This window comes from Amia ocellicauda, chromosome 1 (assembly GCF_036373705.1).
Source record: "Amia ocellicauda isolate fAmiCal2 chromosome 1, fAmiCal2.hap1, whole genome shotgun sequence".
In the NCBI taxonomy this organism is placed as follows: Eukaryota; Metazoa; Chordata; class Actinopteri; order Amiiformes; family Amiidae; genus Amia; species Amia ocellicauda.
This window is the reverse complement of record NC_089850.1, coordinates 28,828,863-28,854,036: the sequence shown is the minus strand read 5'-3', so window position 1 is coordinate 28,854,036 and position 25,174 is coordinate 28,828,863. Positions and strand designations below refer to the sequence as shown.

General features: G+C 36.5%; 1 protein-coding gene across 14 annotated transcripts in view; it reads right to left on the bottom strand.

Moving 5' to 3' along the window:
- The window catches only part of LOC136747737 (syntaxin-binding protein 5), a 155,830-nt gene that overhangs the window by 86,550 nt on the left and 44,106 nt on the right, over window positions 1-25,174 (bottom strand). For all 14 annotated transcript variants that reach the window (XM_066700883.1, XM_066700889.1, XM_066700963.1 and 11 more), the window contains exons 3-5: window positions 21,729-21,810; window positions 18,701-18,801; window positions 3,903-4,037 (exon numbers count right to left, since the gene is read on the bottom strand). In XM_066700883.1, coding sequence (XP_066556980.1) covers window positions 3,903-4,037; window positions 18,701-18,801; window positions 21,729-21,810 — 318 coding nt within the window. The remainder of the gene's footprint in view (window positions 1-3,902; window positions 4,038-18,700; window positions 18,802-21,728; window positions 21,811-25,174) is intronic.

The following is a 25,174-nucleotide window of genomic DNA, read 5'->3' as shown; positions in this document are numbered from 1 at the left end:
AGGAATGGCAGCTGAGGAATGTATTTCCCCAAGGTTCTGCAAAGCCTTACATTGTTTTAATTCTCTGCCTCTTTTCATATTACCTGATTTACATTAAAAAAAATATATACAGTACCGTGCAAACGTTTTAGGCAGGTGTGAAAAAATGCTGTAAAGTAAGAATGCAAAGTGAGTGAATAGAAGAACAATCTACATCAAATCAATATTTTGTGTGACCACCCTTTGCCTTCAAAACAGCATCAATTCTTCTAGGTACACTTGCACACAGTTTTTGAAGGAACTCGGCAGGTAGGTTGGCCCAAACATCTTGGAGAACTGACCACAGTTCTTCTGTGGATTTAGGCAGCCTCAGTTGCTTCTCTCTCTTCATGTAATCCCAGACACTCTCAATGATGTTGAGATCAGGGCTCTGTGGGGGCCATACCATCACTTCCAGGACTCTTTGTTACTCTTTACACTGAAGATAGTTCCTAATGACTGTTGCTGTATGTTTGAGGTCGTTGTCATGCTGCAGATTGGCTGGGGCCAATCAGATGCCTCCCTGATGGTATTGCATGATGGATAAGTATCTGCCTGTACTTCTCAGCATTGAGGAGACCATTAATTCTGACCAAATCCCCAATTCCATTGCAGAAATGTAAACTGTCTTCCGCAACCTCACCTTGTTAGCTGAGTTTGGCTGTTCCTCACCCAGTTTTATTCCTCCTACACAGCTGTTTCTGTTTCAGTTAATTATGTTTCAACCTACATATTGAATTGCTGATCATTTGCACCTGTTTGGTATCATTGTTTAATCAGACACCTGACTATATGCCTACAAAATCCCTGACTTTGTGCAAGTGTACCTAGAAGAATTGATGCTCTTTTGAAGGCAAAGGGTGAACACAACAAATATGGATTTGATTCAGATTTTTCTTCTGTTAGCTCACTTTGCATTTAGTTAATTGATAAATATAATCTATTAACATGTCTATTTTTGAAAGCATTCTTAATTTACGGCATTTTTTTCACACCTGCCTAACACTTTTGCACAGTACTGTATATGGTCAATAACCTACTGCTATGTGATGATTATGCCCGAGTGAGTAATACATAAGGGGTTTGTCTTCTTGTATTATTTTACTATGATTACATAATACAGAAGACTAAAACTCATTCGCAAATTTTTACCTCTCCTGACATCGATATTTATTTTGCCCATCGATTAATCGAAGGATTCAATGCATCATTCCATCTTCCCATCACTAGAGATTTGGATTGGTTGCTGTGTGTCTGGTCTCTTATTAATATGTGTTTAGAGAGGGACCAATAGAATAGGTTGGCTCGAGAGGAATTGCCACTGTAAGTAATATATTCAGCACTTTATCCCAGCCCATGTGCGACTGTTTCCTAGATGCTGCTTATTCATTGAGACTTGTGATACTTGAAACAATAATACACTTTAACTAAACAAGGATGTATGTGAATAAACATGGCTTAAATTTAAATTAAGAAAAAATGTATTAACTATTTCTACTCAAGAATGTTTCACTAGATTTTAAAATGAATCACTTGATCGCAATTCATAACAGCTTTGACACATGTTGCAAGACTACTTAAACAATAGGAAATCTTTAGGTAGAAAGAATATGTCAGTCCAAAATATGTTCCAGAGTATTTTATTTGAAGGTGTATTTTTTTGGTATAAAGTTAAAATATATTTTATTTTACTTGCATTTTGTGTTACTCAGTTTTGTTTCTTCTAGTGACAAACTACAATTTAAGTGGCCTTTTCTTACAATAATATATATATATATATATATATATATATATATATATATATATATATATATATATATTCAGACTTTTGTCAGCCTGAGCTTATTGATAATCAGTGCCGACAAGAGCTTAGTACTGCATGCATGTCTAATGCAATACTTGGTTAAACACAACAATAACAACTAAACATCCTTTTGCTTTTACTTTTTCATAGTTTCTATGGAAACCCTTCCGGAGGCGAAAAGTCTTTAAGGATAAGATAAGATTATGTGGTGCTGAAAAGCAGAAGTGTATCTGGCAGCACTGAGAGCAACTTACTCTAAAGAATCATCACTTGGGGTGTTGTTTATTACTGATGAATGCAGAGTTATTACAGAGGGTATTTTTAGGGCAGCCATTTATGACAGACATATTTCATTAAATAATTATTATGCCTGCCGAGGACCTATGTAAAATTCAAATACATCTTCATTAAATTAAGCAGGATTATTTTTTTTATTTTCTTTTTCAAGCAGCATACACAGTAATCTCTGATAGTTCTGCCAAAATGTTGCGTATATTACACAAATTAAAAAATTTGAACAAGGGCCTGCAGTCCTACTGACTTATTCATTTACCTGCAGCACAAGGTTAGCATTATGAGGCAGGGGACTGAGCTAAAAGCTCTCCTGAAGACCTCCAAGGGCCTATAATACCAAAAGCTGGCATATATCCTACCTTAAAGCAGGGTAAACTGGCACATTACCATTTACATTTACCATGGTAAACTTCATAAGGTTAATGCTAAACTAGTTATTCAAATAATTGTCTCACTGGAATTTTCTAATATTAGGCATTTCTATCTTTGATAAGAGGTTAATGTAAAACTGTATTTGTGCTTTCTATTTTTATCAATAAAGATGCTTAGGGTTACTGTAATATTATACTGAAATAAACACTAGATACAATCCAAATGAAAATAACATTAGCTTTCAATACATTTTAGTTAAGTAAATCAAACCATTCAGACTGACATAAAAACTATTCTCAAATGTTCCAGTACTTTGCATATACCTTAATTTGTGGATCTATAAATGAGTGCTTTTCTGTTGTTGTTTTTTAACTGAGTACAATAAAATATAGAGGGGTGGTGTAATATAGTGAAACTTGTATACTGTTGTGTGAATTACAGGTTCCTCTTGCACGGTTTTGGCTAAAGCCATTCTCCTTAGTCATTGCATTGGTGAAGAGAAACATTTTCCTTACACTGTTAGTGTCTGTTCAATTTTTGAACACATTAACAAAGTGGCTTAGGAGCTTCGTTAGTGCTTAACAGTGAAACAGTATGTTTATTGAAGATTAACACATAAATCTTACGTATTATACATTATTATATGTAATACATAATGATAAATAAACAACAACATGGAACAAAGTAACAGTCTCCAGCAAAACCATATATAACAAAGAAATTAAATCCCCAACAGCATAGACTTTTAGGACATTAAAGACGTTTTAAATCAATAATGGGCTAAATTTGGCTGTAAAGATGGCAAATTAATAAATTTAAAGAACTGTCTGGATAACAGATGCTGGGACCAGTATAACAGTAGTGTAGTGTAAAGTAATGTATATTAAACAAATTGAAAGATTAAATCTGCCGTTTGACTGTCACTTAATATGTGATTTAGGATTTAACCTTTGTGAAAAAGTTTTGTGATTGCAAGAGAGAAAAAATCTGACACTACATGAATGACTGGATAAACCTGCAAATATCCTGCTAACCAACAAGCCATCAAACCTTCAGACACAGACTTGTTTATTTTTAATGTGTTATTTATTGATATTTCATTGTGCATCACACCTCCCCAGGACCCTGACCCACTGAGCATGCAGAGAAGAATCATATCAAGTCAACAAAAGTGAATTTACACATGTTTGGGGGGGATGAGTAAGTGATAAATTATGCACTTCATGAAAAATAAATCCCTGCTGTGCCTTAAACATTTATTTTGTAATCAGTTCCTGTTAAAAGCCCTTGACAGTGCAAGGAAGGCTTGAGGTATAGACATGACATGCTCAACACAGTTAAGCCAAAATGATAATGCAAAAGACATCTGCAAAAGTAAATCATTGTTAAATAATGGATGAAGAGACAGACTCACAGTTCGATGGCTTTATTCCACATAATGACGTAGCCTGAGAGGGTGAAGCACTCCACATTGACAATGTGAATATTTCCTCTTTCTGTGCCAACATACAACCATTTACTCTGGAAAGGCAGATGGCAAAATGTTATCCTGCAAAACACAAAGAAAGACATTTGGCACATGTTCAGTATGTAGCATACAAAGATTTCAAACATTCCTGAGACATCTGAAAACAGCAGTGCAGTGCCTTAAAAACACAATTTTCCCCAGTATTGGGGAGAATTTCTAAGAAAAGATGAAAACTAAAAAACATTACAGAAAATTTAAGGAAAAAAAAAAAAATCTGCACAGGTTTCAACAGCTTTACTATTTCATGGAGTTTGTAAATATTATCCCAAATATTGTCAGTATTTCCCCTCTTTAACTTAAATGCAAAATAAATAATTAATTACCAAATACCAAAAAGCATTTCAGTTTTGATTGACGGAAGACTGGGCACCATCACAACACCATCATTCATTTTGAGTCAAGCGATTAAAAATGGAAACAAAGAAAAGCATTCATTTTCTTGTTTCCTATTAATTCCCATGACTTAAATACAAGATGCAATATGAACTGTAAGATACAAAGTGTGAATGTGAAATTACTTCAGTTTATGGCTCTGGTTTATGAACAGAAAAATATATATTACAGTATTATTATCGCCCAAAATGTGCAACCAAAACAGTTATACTCTTTTGAGTGTTACAACATTTTATCACATGCTTTCCTTCATAATTGCACCTTACATTTTGAAGAAATAAAATGAGATGGAATATAAAATATACATATGCAAATCAACTCCTGCATGGGGTTAGGCTAACTGTTATTATTGGTCGCTACAGACCCTTCAACAACCTTGCATTTTAATAAAAGGCATGATATTAAAGCAGACACATTCTGGTTACTATGGCTTCCAATAGTTAAGAGGGCTTGTCCTGATGGCTGTACAAGTGCTATTCAAATGCAGAAGTAGTGGACTAGCAGAAGGGAAAAGCACTTCATGAGTAACAGAGAAGAACGTTGAAAAGCAGCACCAAGGAGTGAGACAGAAAATATATAAACAAATGCAGTAAATAATAAGCAGCTCTCAAGACATATAAAGATATAAAGTAAAAAGTGGTAGTCCGCTCTTTGAGCACAGCGGTTTACTTGATATACTTCTTAGTAATAAACTGCTTAAGACTCGAAGTGTTAAGATGGTACGATTATGCGACTGGCCACTAAATGGTTCACTAAATGGATTTAGACAATTAGACAATAAAATAAAAAAATAACAAAACAAAAACTGTTGTCTAAACTGCTAAACTACCTTTCTTTAAGAAAAGTCATTCCCAACGTTTCTCAAAGTGGAACATTTCAAGGTTTGCAATTAAGCATTTAGCTGAATGTTACATCACCAATTCAGTATGATCTCACAGCATCACTGGTGGGTCTTACTAAAAACCAAGAGGTAGTAACAAGCAGAACATGTCTGTCACTGTTACAGCTTATGCTACAAACAGCTGAAAATGTATTGAAAGTATAAATTCTACTCAAAATCTCAAATAATTGTACACTCAATTAGGATAAGGGGTATCATAAACAGCCTCTTGAGATGGGTTTTAAATTAATATTTAAAAATGGCTTGAAAATATGATTTACACTGTCACAAAAGTGCTACCCTTGGATAAGTCAGTATGAATATATATATATATATATATATATATATATATATATATACACACACACACACATCTTGTCCAACAAGTAACCATGTTGCCATTTATTTATAAAGATGGCACTGCATGTCAAGTCATTTGGCCTGGCAGCTCTAGAAAAAACAAAGGCCTGCTGACTATCAAAATATGTTCAGTGAATGGAGTGACAGGGATGCATATATTTATTTTTAAAGTACAGGATCCTTCAATTGACCGGAAAATCTTAGGCAAAAAAAAGCCAATGTATACACCCTAAAATCACCTTTTCTGGTTGTCTCAGTTTCAGTTGAATAAAGTGTACTGACAGGACTACCTGGTACCAGGTACACATGCCTTGAAATATCACATTGGACAAACCAAGCGTTATGATGGTGTCGAGTACCAGCTCATGTGTTTGGCTACCGTTGGAGTCTCTCGGATGCATCGTGTAGAAAACGACAAGCAACATGCACCAGCTGGCTGCAAAGTGAATGTCAGAACCGGGTCTCTGTTTATCGAGACACTGCGAAGTAGAGGCAGTGATAAGCTGGATGCGTCCCATGCATGGAAGGTGCAAAAAATTAGTTCACCTCCAGTTACTCAAGCTCTATCAGACAGAGTAAAAAAAAAAAAAAAAAAAAAACCTTTGCAAGGCACAGTGCCAGCAAACTTGCATATCTCTTCCTTAGCAGACATCATGTAATGCACTGTGGAATAGCTACACCACCCCTCCCCCTCTAAAACCAGTGAAGCTCAAGAAATGTATAGGCACAATCGCCAAGGCTTCTGAGCAGCTAATCAACAAACTATCTGTATATAAGCGGCTGGTATGATTGGTGGGCTCGGCCTGCTATGTACGCCCTGCCCTGATAGAAGCTGTACTGTATTTTTAGAAAACGAAAATCTGCTGGATATAAAACTGTCTGACCGTGATACTAAGAGACCTACCGTGGTGGACTACAGAAACAGGCGAAGCTTTCAAAGGGATGGTTCTACATGTCCAATAACCTGCATTCGTTTATCAGAGGATGAAAAACAAACCCATAGTCAGGACTGATATTTTCTGGCACTTTCCAAGTACCTGGTACATTTGTTATGGGGGAGAACTGGCATACAATGCACTGCTAAAATATGCCCAACCTCACAATATACAATATATGCGATGATAACCATGTTTTAAGAAACTAAAATGACCAACCCTGGCAATATCGTTCCATTGAAATATTGAAGTATGAACTCTGAAGGAATATATCACTTACACGTGTCAGACGAATGTAGCTCCCTCCTAAGCTGAAATCAAGCTACATGACTCAGTTATTGCATTTCATGTGTCCTATGTTGTCCTATCTCCTAATGTGAAAACAAGTTAAAGAAATCAAAAAATACTTCCGAGGTGTAGACTGCAGAAGAGACTGTGAATTTATCTTCACACAACAGAAGTAACTTTTGCTGGTACTGCGGCAGTATCGTCTGCTTCACGCCAAAAAACACCACCTGGATAGCCTCCCCCAGGCTGTGAAAATGTGCTGTTCCTTTCCAGGACTCTCGAGATTTCCGAGCTGTGAGATGGGAGTGGATGGTAACAGCAGCCACAAGCCTCTGCTCAGTGAAGCTCCCAATGCCTTGTTTACAGCTACCTGCATGTAATTAGACCTTGAATGTGTCATTAAAATGAAGGTCCTGCATCAGGCCTACAAATATCTATCACTACAGGTACCGCAGAGAGGCAGTCTGTACATTCACTTCCCAACACACCTACATACACACACTTTGATTCCTCCCTAAAAAACGTTCTAATCCTCAGGTCCTTTACTGTGCAGCCTGTCTTGCATATAGCATGTCCCTGAGAGTAGTTACCCCCAAATTATTATAGCACTGTGTAATTAAGGACAGATCAACAAGAGCTGCAGACCACAAACACATTTTCTTCCTTTTGAAGGGCTGACACACGGTCGCAAATAATGACATGGAGTGAGCCTTGTGTTCTTTTGTGTGCTTTCCTGCATGTAGGTTCAGACCTGCTTGTAACAACATCAGGAAAAAATTAAATAAAGAATAGATCAGCGTTTCTGTTCAAAAACAAACAGACCTGCGATGTTCAACCAGATAATGAGAGGGTTGCTCCACAATTTAATGACTTGTAACAATAAACGAATGTGTTAACATCCCCTCCAGATAGTAATAAATGTTTCAACAGATGATCACATCATAAACTGAAGTGCTAGTGTTGCAGTTTCAGCTGACTTTCAGTTGATCAAATTCAATTGTTTTGTTCATCAAAAATGTAAGGATTTTAAGATACTAAAACAATAACTGTGTTGCTTCCAGATACAATTAAGACAAGTACACTAGAATAGGGAGTAAATACCTACATATGAAGGGAGTCTAACATCACCAGAGACCATTTCTGTGGCAGCAACTTTCATTTCACAATAGATAGACAAGTTAGTCTTGGTTCTTTGTTAATGGTTTTCTTTTCCATAGTTTAACCATCTGATTGTCACTTCTTAAAGGATCCCAAAATCTTGAACCATCCTTTCAGTGTACTGCAGACAAGTAATGTATGCTACAACCTACAATAGGACCTCTGACCTCTAAAACCAAATTGTTTGCACAGAAAATATCTTTTGACACACACATGTAGCTCAAACAACATCAGCAATAACAAAACCATTCGGGGTAAGCGCTCTTAAAAGAGCCCCGTCTTACAAGTGAATCTCTATTAATTAAAGCTCATTGAAAATAAAAATAATTAAATAATTTTAAAAATAATTAAATATAGTTTGTCACTCTCAGCAGCTGCTCCTGTCATACACTGAATAGTCCTATCTTTCAATGTGTCAATGTAAGATAAGGAAACAAAGCTTTTTCTTACATTTCAGTCAAATATTCGTGCTTCTGAATGTGTGTGCATGCCTCTGAATGGCATTATTTGTAAGTGTTTTTAGTAATCTTTTATGGTCATTTGAGACAACAAACAAACTAAATTCTTAAGATGCAAGAACAGAAAAGGAAGAGAATAAAGAGTTCTTCACTATTCTTGCCAGACTTTAGAACCCATTATTCTTGCAAAACAGATAATAAAACATGACATCTATGGGACAAAAAACAAATAAGTGCATCATCTTATTAAAACTGAAGTGGTTTACAATCTAAACCTATTAAGCTTAAAATACATACTGCTTAATTAGCCTACTTGCCATTAGGATCCTGTTAGATATAAAGAGAATGTCATGCTCAGAAATTGATTTTAACCCTCTTTTCTAAACTTGGAAGAAGAGTAAAATGCAGAATGGAAAATGTTCTTGCTTATGCCCATTTCAATATATAAAAATGCATAATGAATCCCTTTATTAACATTATCTACTTTGAACAATGTTTTCTTTAAAAATACTTTTTATAACTATTTTGAATCAGAAAAAAACAAGATACTTCAACATCTGAAGAAACAGACTCATTATGGGAAAAAATAAGCATTCAACAAAATTAAATACAGACCACATATGCAAATAATTAATTTTCTTTTAAATTTAAACTACTGTATTTTTTTGTAAACAATGTAGAAAAAGCAAGATAAAACCTCATTATGGATTCCATTTACAGCAACACATTAATCTTTAATTTAAAATCTCATCCTCCCACATGGCCCGTGATAGTCAAGTCTACCTTAAATATGATAAATAATACAGGGTTATGTACAGAATCAGATCCTAAACATACATTATAAAGCTAACATACATAAGCACCACTAAGTTTAGGTCATGTTCAAATAGAACATTATTTTAATTAAAAATTACATGGTATTTTCTCCAAGGACCACAGGGAGAGAAACATGACTGAAAGGGTTGAGAGGTTTTATTTTATTTATTTTCCATTCACCTGGTTAAAGAGGATTGTCCATGGATTGAACTGAAATACAGTTGGAAAACATAAATATAGGATATATGCTTTCTTGAAGCATTCTGAAACTCATGTGGGCGATAGGCTTGATACGATTAAAGTGTCTAAAATTAAAATTAAAGGAAAATAAAAAATAGATAGGCATTGTGATTTCAGAAATGTAATTCAACAAATGGATTTTTATTTCAGTCTTTTTTATAGTAAATTGAAACAGTTATCAAAGTTGTTATACGAAAAGGAATGTGAATAATGCTAGATCAAACAATGGTTACATCCTTCCACCATTTTAATGACCTTCACGTGATCTTTCTACAAACCCCGTGTGCTTCCTGGGGAAATCACTAAGCGTCTAAAGAAAACTCAAATAAAAGGTCACATTACTTTATCAGTACAGTTCAGCTGAACACACCATACAGTTAATGATGTATGTTCGTCTGTTAAAAAGGAATTCAAGTGAAAGTGAAATGGCTCTACAAAAGTTGATGCTGAATGCCAAAGTGGAGGTATTATATATATTCCTGATGTTAAACCACTTCCAACACCTTTATAAGATGAACAAAAAGTCAGCTTTTACATTCATGGTAAAGGCAATGAGGCATGATGTATTCAGTTACATAATCTAAATAAATAAAATATATATTTTTTTCCTAGCAGTAGTAGCATTAGTAGTATTAACCACATTGGTCAATTAATGTTTGCAGTGTCTTATTGACCTTTGGAGCAAATGTTGATCTCTAATATGTCCTAATAATGTTAATATAAACTTCTAAAGAAAGGAGTGGGGGATTTGCTTCTAAAAATTCAATAAAAAGCTTAGCAATATGGAAATCCTCAGTACCCCCCTCCTACGTGTACTCTCATGCCTACTGGACTGAATTCTGATACTGTAAATCCTGTCTGGGGGGACTGCTGGGAAATTTCCCTGGAGCGAGATGAGGAAAACCATATGGAGCTGGTTTACCTCACCGCACCACAGCAAATCCAAACGGCCACATCTATACTGAGGTAGGTCCACAGGCAGGTGAACAGAGCGCCCATGCATGGACCCAATAAGCTAGGCATCCACAGTAGCTTCTGATCTCTGGGGACAAGCGGTGACTGACAAGTGATGGGATCTGACAACACCCTCTGATTTGTAGTCCTACTGGTTCACACAGCTTACAGCCCTGTGTTGGCATTCTCACGTCAGTCATTGTAATAACTGGGGAACAAGAATGATATTGGCCAACTTCCCAACTGCAGGAAGCAGTTTTGTTAAAACTATTAGAGTGAATGTATACATTTTAAAGCCCAAGTGGGTGGATCTCCAGAATAAAACCATAGAGGAAAATACAGAATTTAATGCTATTAATTGATCAGGTATGTCACCTTAATACAAGCTGAAGAACTCCAATCAATATGTTTATGCTCGTATATATGTATCTATTTATGTATCTGTATATGCATTCTCCCCCATCTCATTTAGAAGTCAAAGCAGCTGTTAAACACACTGCATAACAGAAACAAAAAATGCAGAATTTTAGCCAAGTTGTTGTACCTGCCTGCTGTATGGATAATGATTCATTACAAAATTCTCACCTCTTCAGCTTAACGAGATAAAAAAAAAAAGAAAGAAATCAAATAAGTGGCAACATGATAGCAACTTGGCAGGATGCCATTTTACATCTGAAGCATCTAAGTGAAACTGCATCGCATCCAGCAAACCACTAAGGTCAAAGACTAGATTTCCCAAAAGGACTCTAGAATAATTTTCTATTAATACCGGACAACCTAACTGAATTATGGATACACAAATATGGATCAGTAAATATTTCTTCAGTACTGGACTTACTGTCTACTTAAAACAAAGCAATTTTTCCAATTATGTTAGCGTAACCATGAATACTGAGGGAAGGTTTGTTTTTCATACTGCTGCCCATACAAATAAAATCTTGATAACATGACTAATTAAGGAGCAATTTTAAGATGCTAAGGTTTTTTAAGGTTCTACCCTGGAAGGACAACACAGACGGGGGGAGGGAAAAACTGACAGGAAGGCACAGCTTTATACATAAGGTTCTTACAATCAGCCCTGTTTAAACTCCCCTAACAATAATTAATTAGCATGTAAGAGTATCCCCCCTGCTCTTCCCTCTGGGACTCCTGTTGGAATGCTGCCATACTGACAGGCATGTTCCAGTATCGAGAGCAGCGGTGTTTGGTGTATGACCATTGATTCAGCTGCAGACCTTTTAGAAAGCATTATGCTCTCTCCACACTGTACTAAGATCTATGCAATTTGGTTTCTTATGAGAGCAAGGGAAATAGCTGGATGAAAACAGTTAATGTAAATGTTAATTTTCATGTCACCAATGAAGCTGTTAAAATGGTTGCCAGTCAAGTACAGTAAGAAATACTGCTCGAATAACAACACAAACCACATTATCCAAACTAAACTTGATTTAAAATAATAATAATAATAATAATAATAATAATAATAATAATAATAATAATAATAATAATCTGTTGTGATGGGCTTTGTGTCTAACTCTTAGGAACCCAACATGACATACATGTCACATACAGAGGCCTGGTAAAATGGGTTATTATCTTTTTGCCAAGACTGGTGAAATGTTTGTGACAAATATGTCACATTCTAAAGAGTTAATCTCTCATTATCACACCTCTAATTCATTAAATCCTTTTAACTTTCTGTTCAAGTTAATTTCTGCTTCTAGAAGATGGAACTTTAATAGTCACGTTAATATATTACATATCATCATCAGCAGCAGCAGCCTATATCGATCCACCGCCGGATGAAGGCCTCCCCAAGAGGCTTCCACTTGCTTCCATCTATAGCTTCCCTTTTCCTTGTTTGTGCATGTGTGTATAAAATCATATACATGCAGGCACACACATATACTGGTTACAAATTTTACCCCACCAAAGAAAAAGAGAAAAAAATACTGCTGTGACATTATTTTTTATCTGAAACTTTCAGCACACTACATTGAAATATATTTGCTTGTGAAACAATAACTAAACAGGACATTTAGAGAAATGCTCATCAAAGTAGGTAGTATTCATGGGTACTATACAATGACCCTGCTGGTTAAGAATGGATCTGATAATATCCGGGAAGCTTATAAATGCTCAATATTTCAAACCGTAAGGCTAATACAAAATGTCCCCGAGAGGACTAGGTCAGAGGGAAGAGCAGACAGACTCCTTTTTAAAATTAAGATGTGGCTACAGACAATATCTTCTAGAGAGTGGTACAAACACTTTTGTTTGTATCTATATATGTATATATAGATGTATGTGTACATGTATAATATGTTTTTACTCACATAAGTAAAAAGGTATACCAGCTCTCCTTATGATATCACTCTACTAAATAATACACAATGCAGCCACCACTTTGTTACTTTTAGCAACAAGGAATTTTCTCATGTGACACCCAACATATCCCATTCTGCTTTGTGGCCAGATCATTTGAAAAGAGGGGTTTATTTTCCTGCTGCCAAGGAACTCTGAAGTGTTGATACAATTGAAATGTGAGAGGAATACAGTGCTCTGACAGAGCTGGCACAGCAAGGGGGAGCCAGAGTCCCTAAACCAGAATGACTTTGCAAGATTTTTGTATATGCTCAATTCAGTCACTATTTGTGACCGTTTCAGACCCTTACGTATGGCAGTCTTCGTAGATCTGGCCCAGAATACATTATTCAAGTCATAAGAGAGTCTAAACACCAGATCTTCTTGCAGTATTCTTTGTGAATTAATTAATATCTTAAAAAACAAATCTGTTGTTTTGTGGACTATTGTTAAAGGACTGTGAAGAGAGGTAGTACTGGAGCTTTTAAAACCAGTTGGTATGTTTTTAGTTGACATCTCAAGAAGTTACTCTCCACAAGTTTCTTGATTTATTTGGTTATTTGATACCAAAAGTTTCTGCAGCCGCCATTCAGAGTGCACTGACAGAATGAGAAACGAGTCACCATGGGCGTTAATGGCATGTGATTTTGCTCTGTATCTCCCTCTTCTATATAATAGCGCCGTCTTCAATCTGCTCCTTGACTCTCTTACTGGTTTGTATTTTATTTTACTTTTTTTAATTTGGAAAATATAGATGTAGGAATCTGATATGATAATGAAGTTACGAGTCAAAGGTAATCCTAATTCAATGCCTGTGCCGTAATTTCAGAAGAGGAATTTATATTATTAAATTATAGTTATATTTCGGGTTGTTTTGTCTTCAGCCATCACAAATTGAATAATTTATCCATTCATTCTAATGACAAGTTAGTCGCAAAAGACATAGGATGACAACTAATAAAAACTAAATATATATATATTTTTAAACTGCTTCTAAGTACAGTAAATTGCCCCAGGGGTGTTATAAGATACGTCCAATATTTGTTTTCAGCAAAACCGTGACTTGAAATATGGGCATTTAAATAACTCGAGCATAAACCCATGTGTAAATAATTAGACATCTCCCATACTGAAATTATATATGTTTTTCCTTTTAATATGGCTAAAGCCTTGCGAAAGTTACAGATGAATTGCCACAAACACATGACCTGCCAGTGCTATTAAGAAATCAACACATCAGCCACTGGCTACATACTAAATATGGAATCCTGACCCTTCTGTTATTGCTAAGTTAGATACAGAGAGATTTATTAACCCTCCATAAAATTAAGATGCGATTTCCCTCTTATTTTATTTGGTGAAGGGTCTTGTATGTTCTAAGAAATATATGGATGATAAATTAATTTATTAACAAGACTTTTACAGTGTTGGTCTTTGGGCAAGCCTAAGTGAAAAAACAAACAAACTGAATACATGTTTTATAGTCACACATTATTAGTTGGTTCTGACTGCAAATTAAGTCGTCAGGTTGTTCAAATTCACCTGCAAATTTTGCAAGGCCTTAAGTATGGTTCACATGCATAGAAGCATGATTTGTGTTATTGTTAAAAATGCACAGGGGAGTTCTGGGAACCAGAACGTCAGCCTCTTGCCTGTTGAGTGAACTGAAAACAGACCATAAAAACAACTTTTCTTCATATAATGCAGAAAGCACATTTAAATAAAGGATTAGATTAATTTTCTTAAAGCATACATAAAGGTCATTTAGATAGATACAAAAAAGTATTTATTACATCCTATTTGTTATATTTATAGAATAAAATACACTCCTGTATTTGTTCACATTGTGAAGTGATATATGCAGCAAGTCAATCACAAAAGCATTATTAATCAAGTCAGTTTCTATCTTCTGATGTGTTTTTTTTATATTTATCATGTTATTAAACTTATTTTAGGCCTGTATTCTGTAGGTCATCTTTGTTTTAATTGAAAACACAAGGAAAAACAACAGATCTTCAGAACCACATATACTGTTTTGCATTACGACCAACTCATGAACATGACATCATGGGCCGATGTGTGACTGGGAAGCCCTTGACCTCCCTATATTTAGGAAGGTGTATTTAAAAGTGTTGCTCTTTAGTCAGTGAGTTCCTCTCTCTGTGCTCCAGCAGACCAGCACGCTTGAGGTATCTGACAGGTCTCATTTGCATAGCTGTAAAAGTACTGAACATAGCACTTAACAATGCTGACAAACACAGGATTGTACTGCATTAGGTAAACAAATGACATGGGAGAAGGGGATTTATTCTTTTAACCTTTTAAGTTAGCTCTGCACATCAGATTACGTCAAAGGCAAACTATGATCAGGCATTAATACCAAACTGGTCTGGCAAGGCTGCCGCTTGCCCTTCATACTCCATGGTTACCTAGCATGGGGATTAAGATGGCGTCATATGCAAAAGGCACCAGAGAAAGTGTGGGCATTGTGCAAAGCATTAAAACTGTAAAAACTTGCCAACAATCACATGAAAGGGAAGGAAGAAATAGTAACAGGCAGAAGCTCAATCTGTCTCCAAAGGTATTTAATGGCAGTATCACAGGCGGTCTATTGCCAAGAGACCAGAATAATGACAACTCTAGTAACGCTGCTGGGGGGAAGCAAGAAAAAGCACAATTGAAGGGTGGGAGAAAATAAAACACCAACAGGATGCCATCTTAGGGCAGAAACTGTGCTAAAAGAAAGCTAATATGAAGCAGAAATCAAAAGGAAAAACTAAAGAAAAGAAGAACAGCTCTTCAGTTCGTGGCACATTTTGGGACGGGAAGAACAACAAAACCCAAAGTGTCCCTTACAGGATATGAGAGTTAAGGTTTAGTCAAGTATGAGAGTATTCTCTCCCAAGTGCTGGTCCCTTAAAGGAGAAATGCACAAAGCAGCATGGTGCTACTCTGTCAGTATCATTTACTGTCTGCTGCCAGAAAGAAAACAACACGAGAGCAAGAAAGCCACATCGTCATCCTCAAGCTGCCTCTCTATACTCTGCAGTGTGAGGTATTTAGACTGTTACACTGGAAAAACAGCACATTCTACAGTGTTTTTCATTTCTTTCTGTTACATTAGTAGATGATGCTTGAACCCCAAAAACTGCAACATGCTTTAGTAGATGAAGTCACAGGCCTTGTGTTCTCATAATACATATGACAGCAGCATTTTTTTCAATTCATAACTATTGAAATGAAACAAAAATGCCAAAGGGTTCCCTCCCCTCGGCCTCATTTGTGATTTGCAAATGTCAGATGTATCTACATTCACTTCCAGTATTTTGCATGATCTCTAAACAAATATGGCCAAAATAATTGTGTGGGAATCAAAATCTTAAAGGTGACGGTGGTTTCTCTTTCTAAATGATGTCGTCCCTGCATTTCTCTGATTTTTTTCCCCCACTTTTTCAGCATCAGTTTTGAGTTTAGCTTATATTGCATTTTCAGGAGCAAAATAAATGTCAAGAGCCGACTCGCACATTTTCCCCTTAAACGTGCCAGTGGCAAAGAGTCTAACAAGTTTGAAGTGCATAATCAGTGATTAAGTCTGAAGTTTAACCCATTCCACTTTGCCTCAATATAAAATGGTGAGCACAAGTTGAACTGTGAATAATGCATCTGACAGTTCTGACAGGTCTGCCCACAAAGACAATGCTAATAAAGACGAAACGGCCATTTGAAATGCTGTACACTTCAGGTAAAACCATACATGTATTGGAGATGAAGGAGGGTTCAAAACAGCAAACTATTATATTTATTTATTTATTTATTTATTTATTTAGAACAACCAGATAATGTATTTTGAACCTGAGGATCTTGTGGCCAGGTTTGAAAAATGTAATATGAAAAGAAGGAGCATACATTTCCATATTTCATACAGCAGGGTTTATTTTTTTGTAATCAGGAGCAGGTGGGGGGCAAAAAATATATTTTCTACTGATACTGCATATTCTTGTGAAAGGCCTTGATTTGAAGTAATACACTACCCTGTCCTTTGCTTTTGCAAAAGCATCCTCCTAGAACTTGCACTCTTAGCACCCTATTAACAGCCATGGTGCTCTGAGTATAGCTCTTGATTTTCACACCACTTATACACTCTTGGCTGTCAGCACATTGCCTGGGAGGCAGAACATGAGAGAAGACACTTGTAAAGAAACTAAGTGATAACTTGTCAACTTGGACAGAACAGAAGCTAATCTTTCACTTTTGTTTATTATTAGTAGAAGTCGTAGTAATTATTAATTTGGCAAAATGCCTTTACAATGTCTTACAAACGTTTGCAAGAGTACAATATAATCAATATGAATAAAAAACGGTATATAGAACATTACACAATGTGCAATTTGCTTTTGCAAAGAAACCAAGATAAACTTAATGTATATGTATATGTATTATTCAAAATACTATAATTTTGCCAACCTGAAAACCACAGTAATCTTTGGAACTAAAGAAAAAAAACAGTGCCAAAAATCTATTATATCAACAGAAAGCAGAAAAGGTTTGTTAATGAATAAAATACAAGTTATGTACTTTTTTTCTGTGCATATCTCTAAGAGATTCATGATTATAATAAGATAACTAATAAATGAATCATCTCTCCTGATCAATTTTAATCTGTAAAAAGAGTAGGTCATATAATTTATTAAGCATCTAGAGGAAACTAGAAACAGTAAAACATTATCATAGTAAAATAAGCTGAAGACGTGAGACTGTAAAGTGCTGTGAATTACAATTAGAGTTAAATTTTGTAAGAACAAAGAGATGGACGCTGGCTGCCTGACTGGTTTTAATTCTGTTGAATCAGCATAAATTGTGATGTGAAAAAAAGGTATCTGTAAGATTGCCACCAGGCTTCAGGAATCAGCTGCCATATGAGGTCATTTATACTGACCCCGGGTCAAAACCCAGAAAATGTGTATGGTTAATGCCTGGGGTTTAATCTTCAAGCCTCAAAGTATAACTGAATAAGGCTAGGTGTGGATTTTTTAAGGAGGTGCACACACAAAACCCCACTGCTTTTATACTGGATTGAACGTCTACATTTACTGTGGAAATCAAGAGCTTCATCTGGAAACAAAACGCTTTCACATCTTAATTACTTTCGGTCAAAGAGCAAAATCTCTTCAATGTTTAACCATCTAATAAAAAGGTAAAGCTGCATGCAGGGTGAATTGGGAAGTTAAATGTGTCATTTATGCCTTCACAGCTGCAGTTGAAAGTATTCACATTCTTCATTTGAAATAATGTTATTCAGCGATTCCTTCACATTAACAAGTATACTTCATTAAATTATACTTATTCATCAACAGCAAGGCTGTTGAACGTTGATTCAGCCTACAGACAACTGTGCACAGATTCCAGATGACTGAACGGAATTGAGCTGACGGGTCGTGTAAATCTTTGACTACCAGTCATTTGATTCCCAGAACTACAGAAATCATAACTAGTAATCTGAATTGCCCTCAATGAAATAGATATTAGATATTCACAGGAGAACTGCACATTGTACTTTAATACACATAAATAATTATTTCTGAGAAAAAACTATTGATGGCTGAGTAGAATCTCTATTTAGTAGATGTTGCCAGAATTGGGAATGCAATATTAGTGGCAAGTAAAGATTAGTGTCACTTATATCCACAGAGATTCAGAGTGAGCGACAAGGAGGTATAAGAGGTCAATCTGAATGTGATCAGGGATGGTAACCTTTCTGTTCAGCGGCTTTTCATTTTACCTCCAGGAAACAAACCATTGACCTTTCCCGACTTCCCACAGTAGAGGATGTGTCCTTACCTCTCCCTGTTGAATTTGAGGGAATGGAGAATGGCGGGGCGCTTTTGCCGCAGGTTCCAGAGGTGAATGCTATCGTCTGCCAAGGCACTAACGAGGGCTCCCTAGCAAAGAGAGAAAAACCCCAATCAATGAGTACGTCAGGACTCCAACCGTATCCCTCAACCTGGGCTCAGAGACGATGACAACCTACAGTCACATGGTCATCACGAAGGGACTAGAGACTATGGTCTAAATAAAGCAACATTCCTTGTAGTCAAAGTTTAACATAACATGTCAACATTACAGTTATCTGAGTACAGGAACCCAGACAGAGAAAGTAAACAGGGCGCTAGGAGAGAGAGTGACTAATGGCCCCTATACCCTTCACTGGAAACATTGTTATTCTGCGATGCATTAAGTTTAATTAATATTTTCAGTTGAACTTGACTTATATTTCCAGAGTTTGTGGAACACTGATTCAGCTATAAAGATTCCAGCTGACTGAACAGAGTTAAGATGAGGGGTGCGTAAAATTTGAGATAAAAAAATCAACTGGAATCTTCACACTTCTCTTTTGGCTGAATCAGAGTTCAACAAAGCCACTGTGAGTCATAGACAGAGCTGGACAAGCAGTGGCAAAGAGGCTCTGCTCTCCCCAAGGCCCAGGGGCAGCTCCTGCTGACTCACTGACAGACCAGGCAAGACCACAGGACTCTGCCAGGAGAGTGACAAGACAAAAGACAACAGGGAGTGATTGAACAAACACTGCAGCAGGATGTAAAAGACGACAGAATAAAATGGGGCCGACAGAATGTGAAAAGAAAATATGGGAAGGGAAAGTAGCAGAATAGCAGACAGGAAGCCATGTTGAGCAGAAGAAGAGATTCCTTCAAAGAGCACAAGATTAAAGATATCTTAGGTGTTTCTTTTTGTTGAGTTGAGATGCTGGTTCCCTTTATGAGTCTGTTTTGCAGAAAAAAATAACTTTTGCATTTGTTTGTAGATATGAAGGCTACTTAAGGGTCTGGATGGATTACAATAACAAAGAATAAGCCTGCACTCAATTCAGGTCTTGACTATCCTTCTCATTTGATACTGAACAAGGTTTTTGTCTCAGTGTAGGCCAAGAACAAAGATTAAAGCTGATTAGTGAAGGGACGTGTTGTGCTTGAAAAAACCCTTTTAGATGAACTACTGAAATAGAGGAGAGAGAAACACCTAAAAAAAAAAATGAAAATAATGTTTCCACGTGCAGGGGAACACAATTAAGTTTATTTTATTGTTTTCACATCTATATTGTCTGGGGAAACCTGATAGAAAGGATCAGAACAAAATACAGGAAGAAAAAGAAAAAAAAAAATAATAATGCATGCCTTATTAAAGTCAAAGGCTAGGAGCAAACAGGTCTGCATGCAGCAATAATGTACAGCAGCATGAAATAAGCACAGCACATAAGGAAGCGCAAACGTAAATTAGGCAATTTTGCAGCATTCCGGTGGGGCTGACCTGCATCACAGCCTGCAGGCCAACACTGAGCGGGAGGCAGGAACACTCCTCCCAGAGATGCAAGGTGCACTGATAAGGCAGCTATTGGTATAGGGACGCCCAGCAGCCTTTTAGCTCTATAGCCTCTGCCCTAAGCTCAGGCACTGGCAATTAATTCAAAACATCTCAGCCAAATTACAAGCGAAACAGGCTGAACGAAGGAAACATTTAACAAACCAGACATCATGGAAAAACACTGCCTCTGTCCAATTGTAGCCATCCGTCAAGTATAGATTGATTTGGGAACATACAGAGACCGACCGAAAAGCTTCAACGCAGACCACAAAATAAGCTAAAATCAGGAGTTCAATCACACTTGCAGTCGACTGCCGGGATTTGGGTTCTTCTCTTGTCTTCCTGACAAAAAGTGTCCGTTCTGTTGGCTTTGAATACCCAGGACATGGAAATGCAAGGTGAGAGAAAAGCTAAGGACAAGGAGGTCTGCAATCACTTTGTTAGGATCGGCTTTATATAGTTTATTCTTCAGTTGTATTTTATAAATAGAGCAGCACATACAAAGTAACTGACAGGATAGAGTTTGGTTTTAAGAAGTGTATTTATAGGCTTCCAACTTATTATCCATCAGAGGGGTAGAAGTTTGGTTCCTTGGATGAAACCTTGGAATTGGTTCACATTTTAAAACTGACTTGCAATGCCATGCTGACTAATGCTGCCTAATTCTGGGATACAAAACATGATTGCAGCTTGCTTTGCTGTCAGGCGTTAGGGTGACGTAACACTGAGAAAAATACAAATTGATATCTATCTTTTCGGGATTAGAAAAAGCAGTCAACTGTGTGAAAAAAGCAGGCTGATGGATATCCATACATCATTTCAAATTTGTCCATCTCTCCTACATCAGATTGTAGCCCAGTGACTAAATTGCCCCAGGATCATGTTGATTGATGTTTTCTTTCAAGATAGGCCTGGTTTGATGCTTGACTTGATCTAGAAAGCCAAACAGTGTGGAAGCTTTTATCCTTCTGTGCTAAACATTCAGTCCCACGGAGCAGCTTAGGAGCAATCTTAGTCTGGTCAGATCAGTCTAATTTACACAATCTCCATTGGAAAAAATAAAATAAACAGAGATAACGTAGCGAGGATTACATTAGGTTTTATAGTTCAGATGTGTGATATAGCACCATGATGCATAACAGTGGCTTCAGTAATGGCTCATTTATGGGAAAGGCTATCACTTACAATCTAGCAGAAATGGCTGATAAAAAATAAAATATAAAATAGAACTCTTACTGCGTATTGGATAAGCTTTAACTCAAGGAAAACACATGCAAAGTAGCAGTAAACCCTTAAACACCCTGCATCCTGACAGAAAGGTGAAGTTGCAACTAATAAAACAACAGGAAAGGTATGAATAAATACAAAATTAAATTTAACAAAAAAAAACACACACACAAAGTTAAGCACAAGGACTAGGTACACAGACCTGGGGCAAGATCAGAGTGGAATCCCTCCTCATCTGAAGGGGCACGGGCTGATTACTCACCTCATTAATTAGGAACTGGAGCTGGATCACTGCGGCTCCGCTGTCGTGCTGGCAGTAGCATTCCACCCCTGGACGGCCGAAGCTGACATCCACTTGGTCAAGGAACAATCAGCAGGGATATTAAGATACATGAATGACAGCAGCATTAGTGCCCAGCAGGGGGGTCACAAGCATGGGGTTACGTCTCCTGTGACTTCTCTACTGTTAATCAAATACGTACAGTTAAAATAATTACAGAAAAAAAAAAAAGATTATCTCACCTATCTGCACCATTGTTTCATTGGCACATGTTTAGTTCCTTTCATTTATCATGTCTAAACATAGTGATTACATCTAATTCTGCCCAAGATGTAGAGTACTAGTGTAAAAGGTTTCAGGGACAATCCAGCAAATACAAAAGCACCAGAGCCTCAGTCATAAATTAATCCTGAGGAAAACATGATACATTAACTGGTTCTTTAATATAAATTAATACAAATCTAAAACCTAGAGATTCTCTACTCCCAAATGCAATATAGGGTTTATTTAATGGTACAGGACAAAAATATTGTACGTGTTTAATCCATTTCTGAGTTCCAAACTGAGAGAGAGAGGGGGAAAAAAAAGTTTATTTGGAAAGTTCATTGCATCCCTCACATATTCTTTATTATTTTATTTTTTTCTTTTAACCCACTTCCTCTACTGTTCTTTAAAGCCTGCAGGCATCATATGCCAGTACAAGAGCAGCGGGGGTCCTTGTTATACTGACATTGAAAGCAATCTTGTTTGGGCCCCACAAAAATAAAGTGATTATTCTCTAACATGGTCATTTCAACCAGCTTGGAATAAATGCTGACAACAAAGACATGCATCGGGGTGGAAGGTCAAAGGAACAAAGTTAGCAAAATGCATCAATAAACAAATAAACAAAAAAAGAAGACTTATTTGCAGCTGAAAAATGTCAGCAAACTACTGTATTCTGTTTCACACCTGTAGCCCTAGGCGATCACATAAATTCCCACACATGGGACTCTGTGTTACAAATCTCATCATCATACTATGCAATTTAAAAAAGACACAAAGGAAAATGTATTTTTAGAACTGCACCCAAAAGGCAATACAATGCAAGCTGATAGTGTGTCAAGTTAGTTTTTCTGTTTGTTTGATTGTTTTTCACTTACACATGTTGCTGTAGGTGGTACTCCCATCTTTAACAGGGTATAGACACACTCAGATTAAACCACCTACTACACATCTGCATCAGTCTTTTTAAGCCCTGCTACTTGTCAATAAACTTTTGCAAATTCCCTCCAAATCTCTCAAATATTTCCACTACAGTGACATGAAAGCCATGATTCGGAAGAGGGGGAAAAAGTACCCACCATGAAATGAGCAATATCCTAAAGACACAAACTAAGGTAAGCATGTGTGTGCTCTGCCTGTGTGGCAGTAGTTTAATACACTCAAAATTGTATATTGCTCATGCATAGGAGCTTTATCAAAGAATTACTCTTGTTGAGTAAACCAGAAAAAACAGTTAATACAATACACAGGCGCAAGCAATTGGGTAAGTGAGGTTAGATACACATATTCATATATTCCCCCCAAAAAACTGATTTATGGTCTTGTCATCAACATAAATAAACCAACATATTTGGCACACATATTGTCAGTTTGAACTGGTTTTACTGCATTTGTAAAATAATACGCTGTACTGCATGCCAATTTGATAGCACAGAATACTATTCAATTAAACTTGCCATTAAACAATGAAACGATGTGCCATTAGCTTAGCATTGTGTTCATGACACCAGTTCAAAATGTATATCAACCATTTATCTGTACCAAACAAATAGGTTAATTATAGTATAAAAAGGACAAACTAGAAAAAGCAATGAAGGGAGAAACAAATCTAACCGTATCTCTATTTTGACTTTCTTTCACTGAGATAAGGTTAGACCTACCATATATCTAAGGGATAAAAGAAAAAGAGCTGCATAGGAAGAAAGAAAACTGAATTACCTTTCACTTCCCTAATAACTGGTTACAATCTGTGGAACTAAACAGACAGAGACATTTCCACACTGACCTAAGAAATGTTATAGTAGGCTCCTAATTACATGAGGGAGAAAGCTAAGCTCAGTGTCCTCCATGTGAGGATATTGTGTTATACAAATACCATAAATGCAAATTTCAGTTCTGTAGTAGTGGAGTATTTTTGCCTGCTGCACAATCTGCAACTCTATCCAGATGAAACCACTCCAGCACTAGACACTATTTGATCAGAAAAACACAACACAAAAAACTTTCAAAGCACTACTGTCAGCGGACAATTTTTGAATGTGATTCTTCAAATTCTTCAAATGAATTTTAAGCATGCATTGCACAATTTGTTTAATGGTAAAACAGAAAAGCATACTGAAATTAGCATTAAAAAACAATGAAATGGTCTCTCCCAAGGGTTTAAGTTACAAAATACATTAGTGTTTTGGATTTTACTAAAATGCATCAGAGAAACCATTAAACAAAGGAATTTAGTTTTAAACCAGTTCTTTACATTTTGTAAAGGACACCATCTTTTAATTAATGTCTACCCAATTGCCACCTGGTTTGTAAGTATTCATCTTTATCTACAAGACACTGTCCATCATTAAACATAATAGTTCACATCACCAGCTGATAACAATAGATTATATAATTATCAAAATTATAACAACACTAGTGTAAACACTTCTCAACCTCTACAGACAGTTTTTTGTAGTTCCAACAAATCTCTGGAGTGCTTTCCTGCATATTTTTAAATGCTTTTATTTAATGCCCCATTCAGTTCCCAATTCGAATGTAAAGTCAAGAAAACTCAGCACTTCCTGTAGTGTTAGTCCCTAGTGTAACAACAAAGATAGCCACTACTCTACCACTGCTTGAGTTTTCAAACCAAAACAGATGGAACCAACATCATATTACAGGGTAACATTCACTTTTAATTGCTGCTGCTATTCTTCAGTGAAATGTCCCAAGGTAGGTTTTGCGAAGGCCGCAGACGTAAGCCATCAACATTTCCTCTAAACACTCGTTCACTATCACAGTTCATTCACAGATGTACTAGCCAGGGAAAACTTGAGGAGTTTGGAATTTTACATAAACAAACGGCCATGTATCTTTAACTGCCTCCAAAAGGCAGTCAATTTGCATTTGCATTTCAAGGTACCTCAGCACATTGAACACAGAAGGTACTCTCTTGCAGTTGTCTACATCCTCTTGCAGTACATGACAGAAAGCAGGCTCCTACAGAGCTGCTTAATACTAGTTGGTCTTGGTTATGGGAAATCACTAACACACTGGCCCTTTCCATTGGACTTGTCATATCAATTGGAAGGGTTTCAGAAATTCTCAGCAGACACCGAAAAAAGATTCAAAAATAAATAAATACAGGTTAACCTCGAGTTCTCCTCTCATATGAAGTAGAG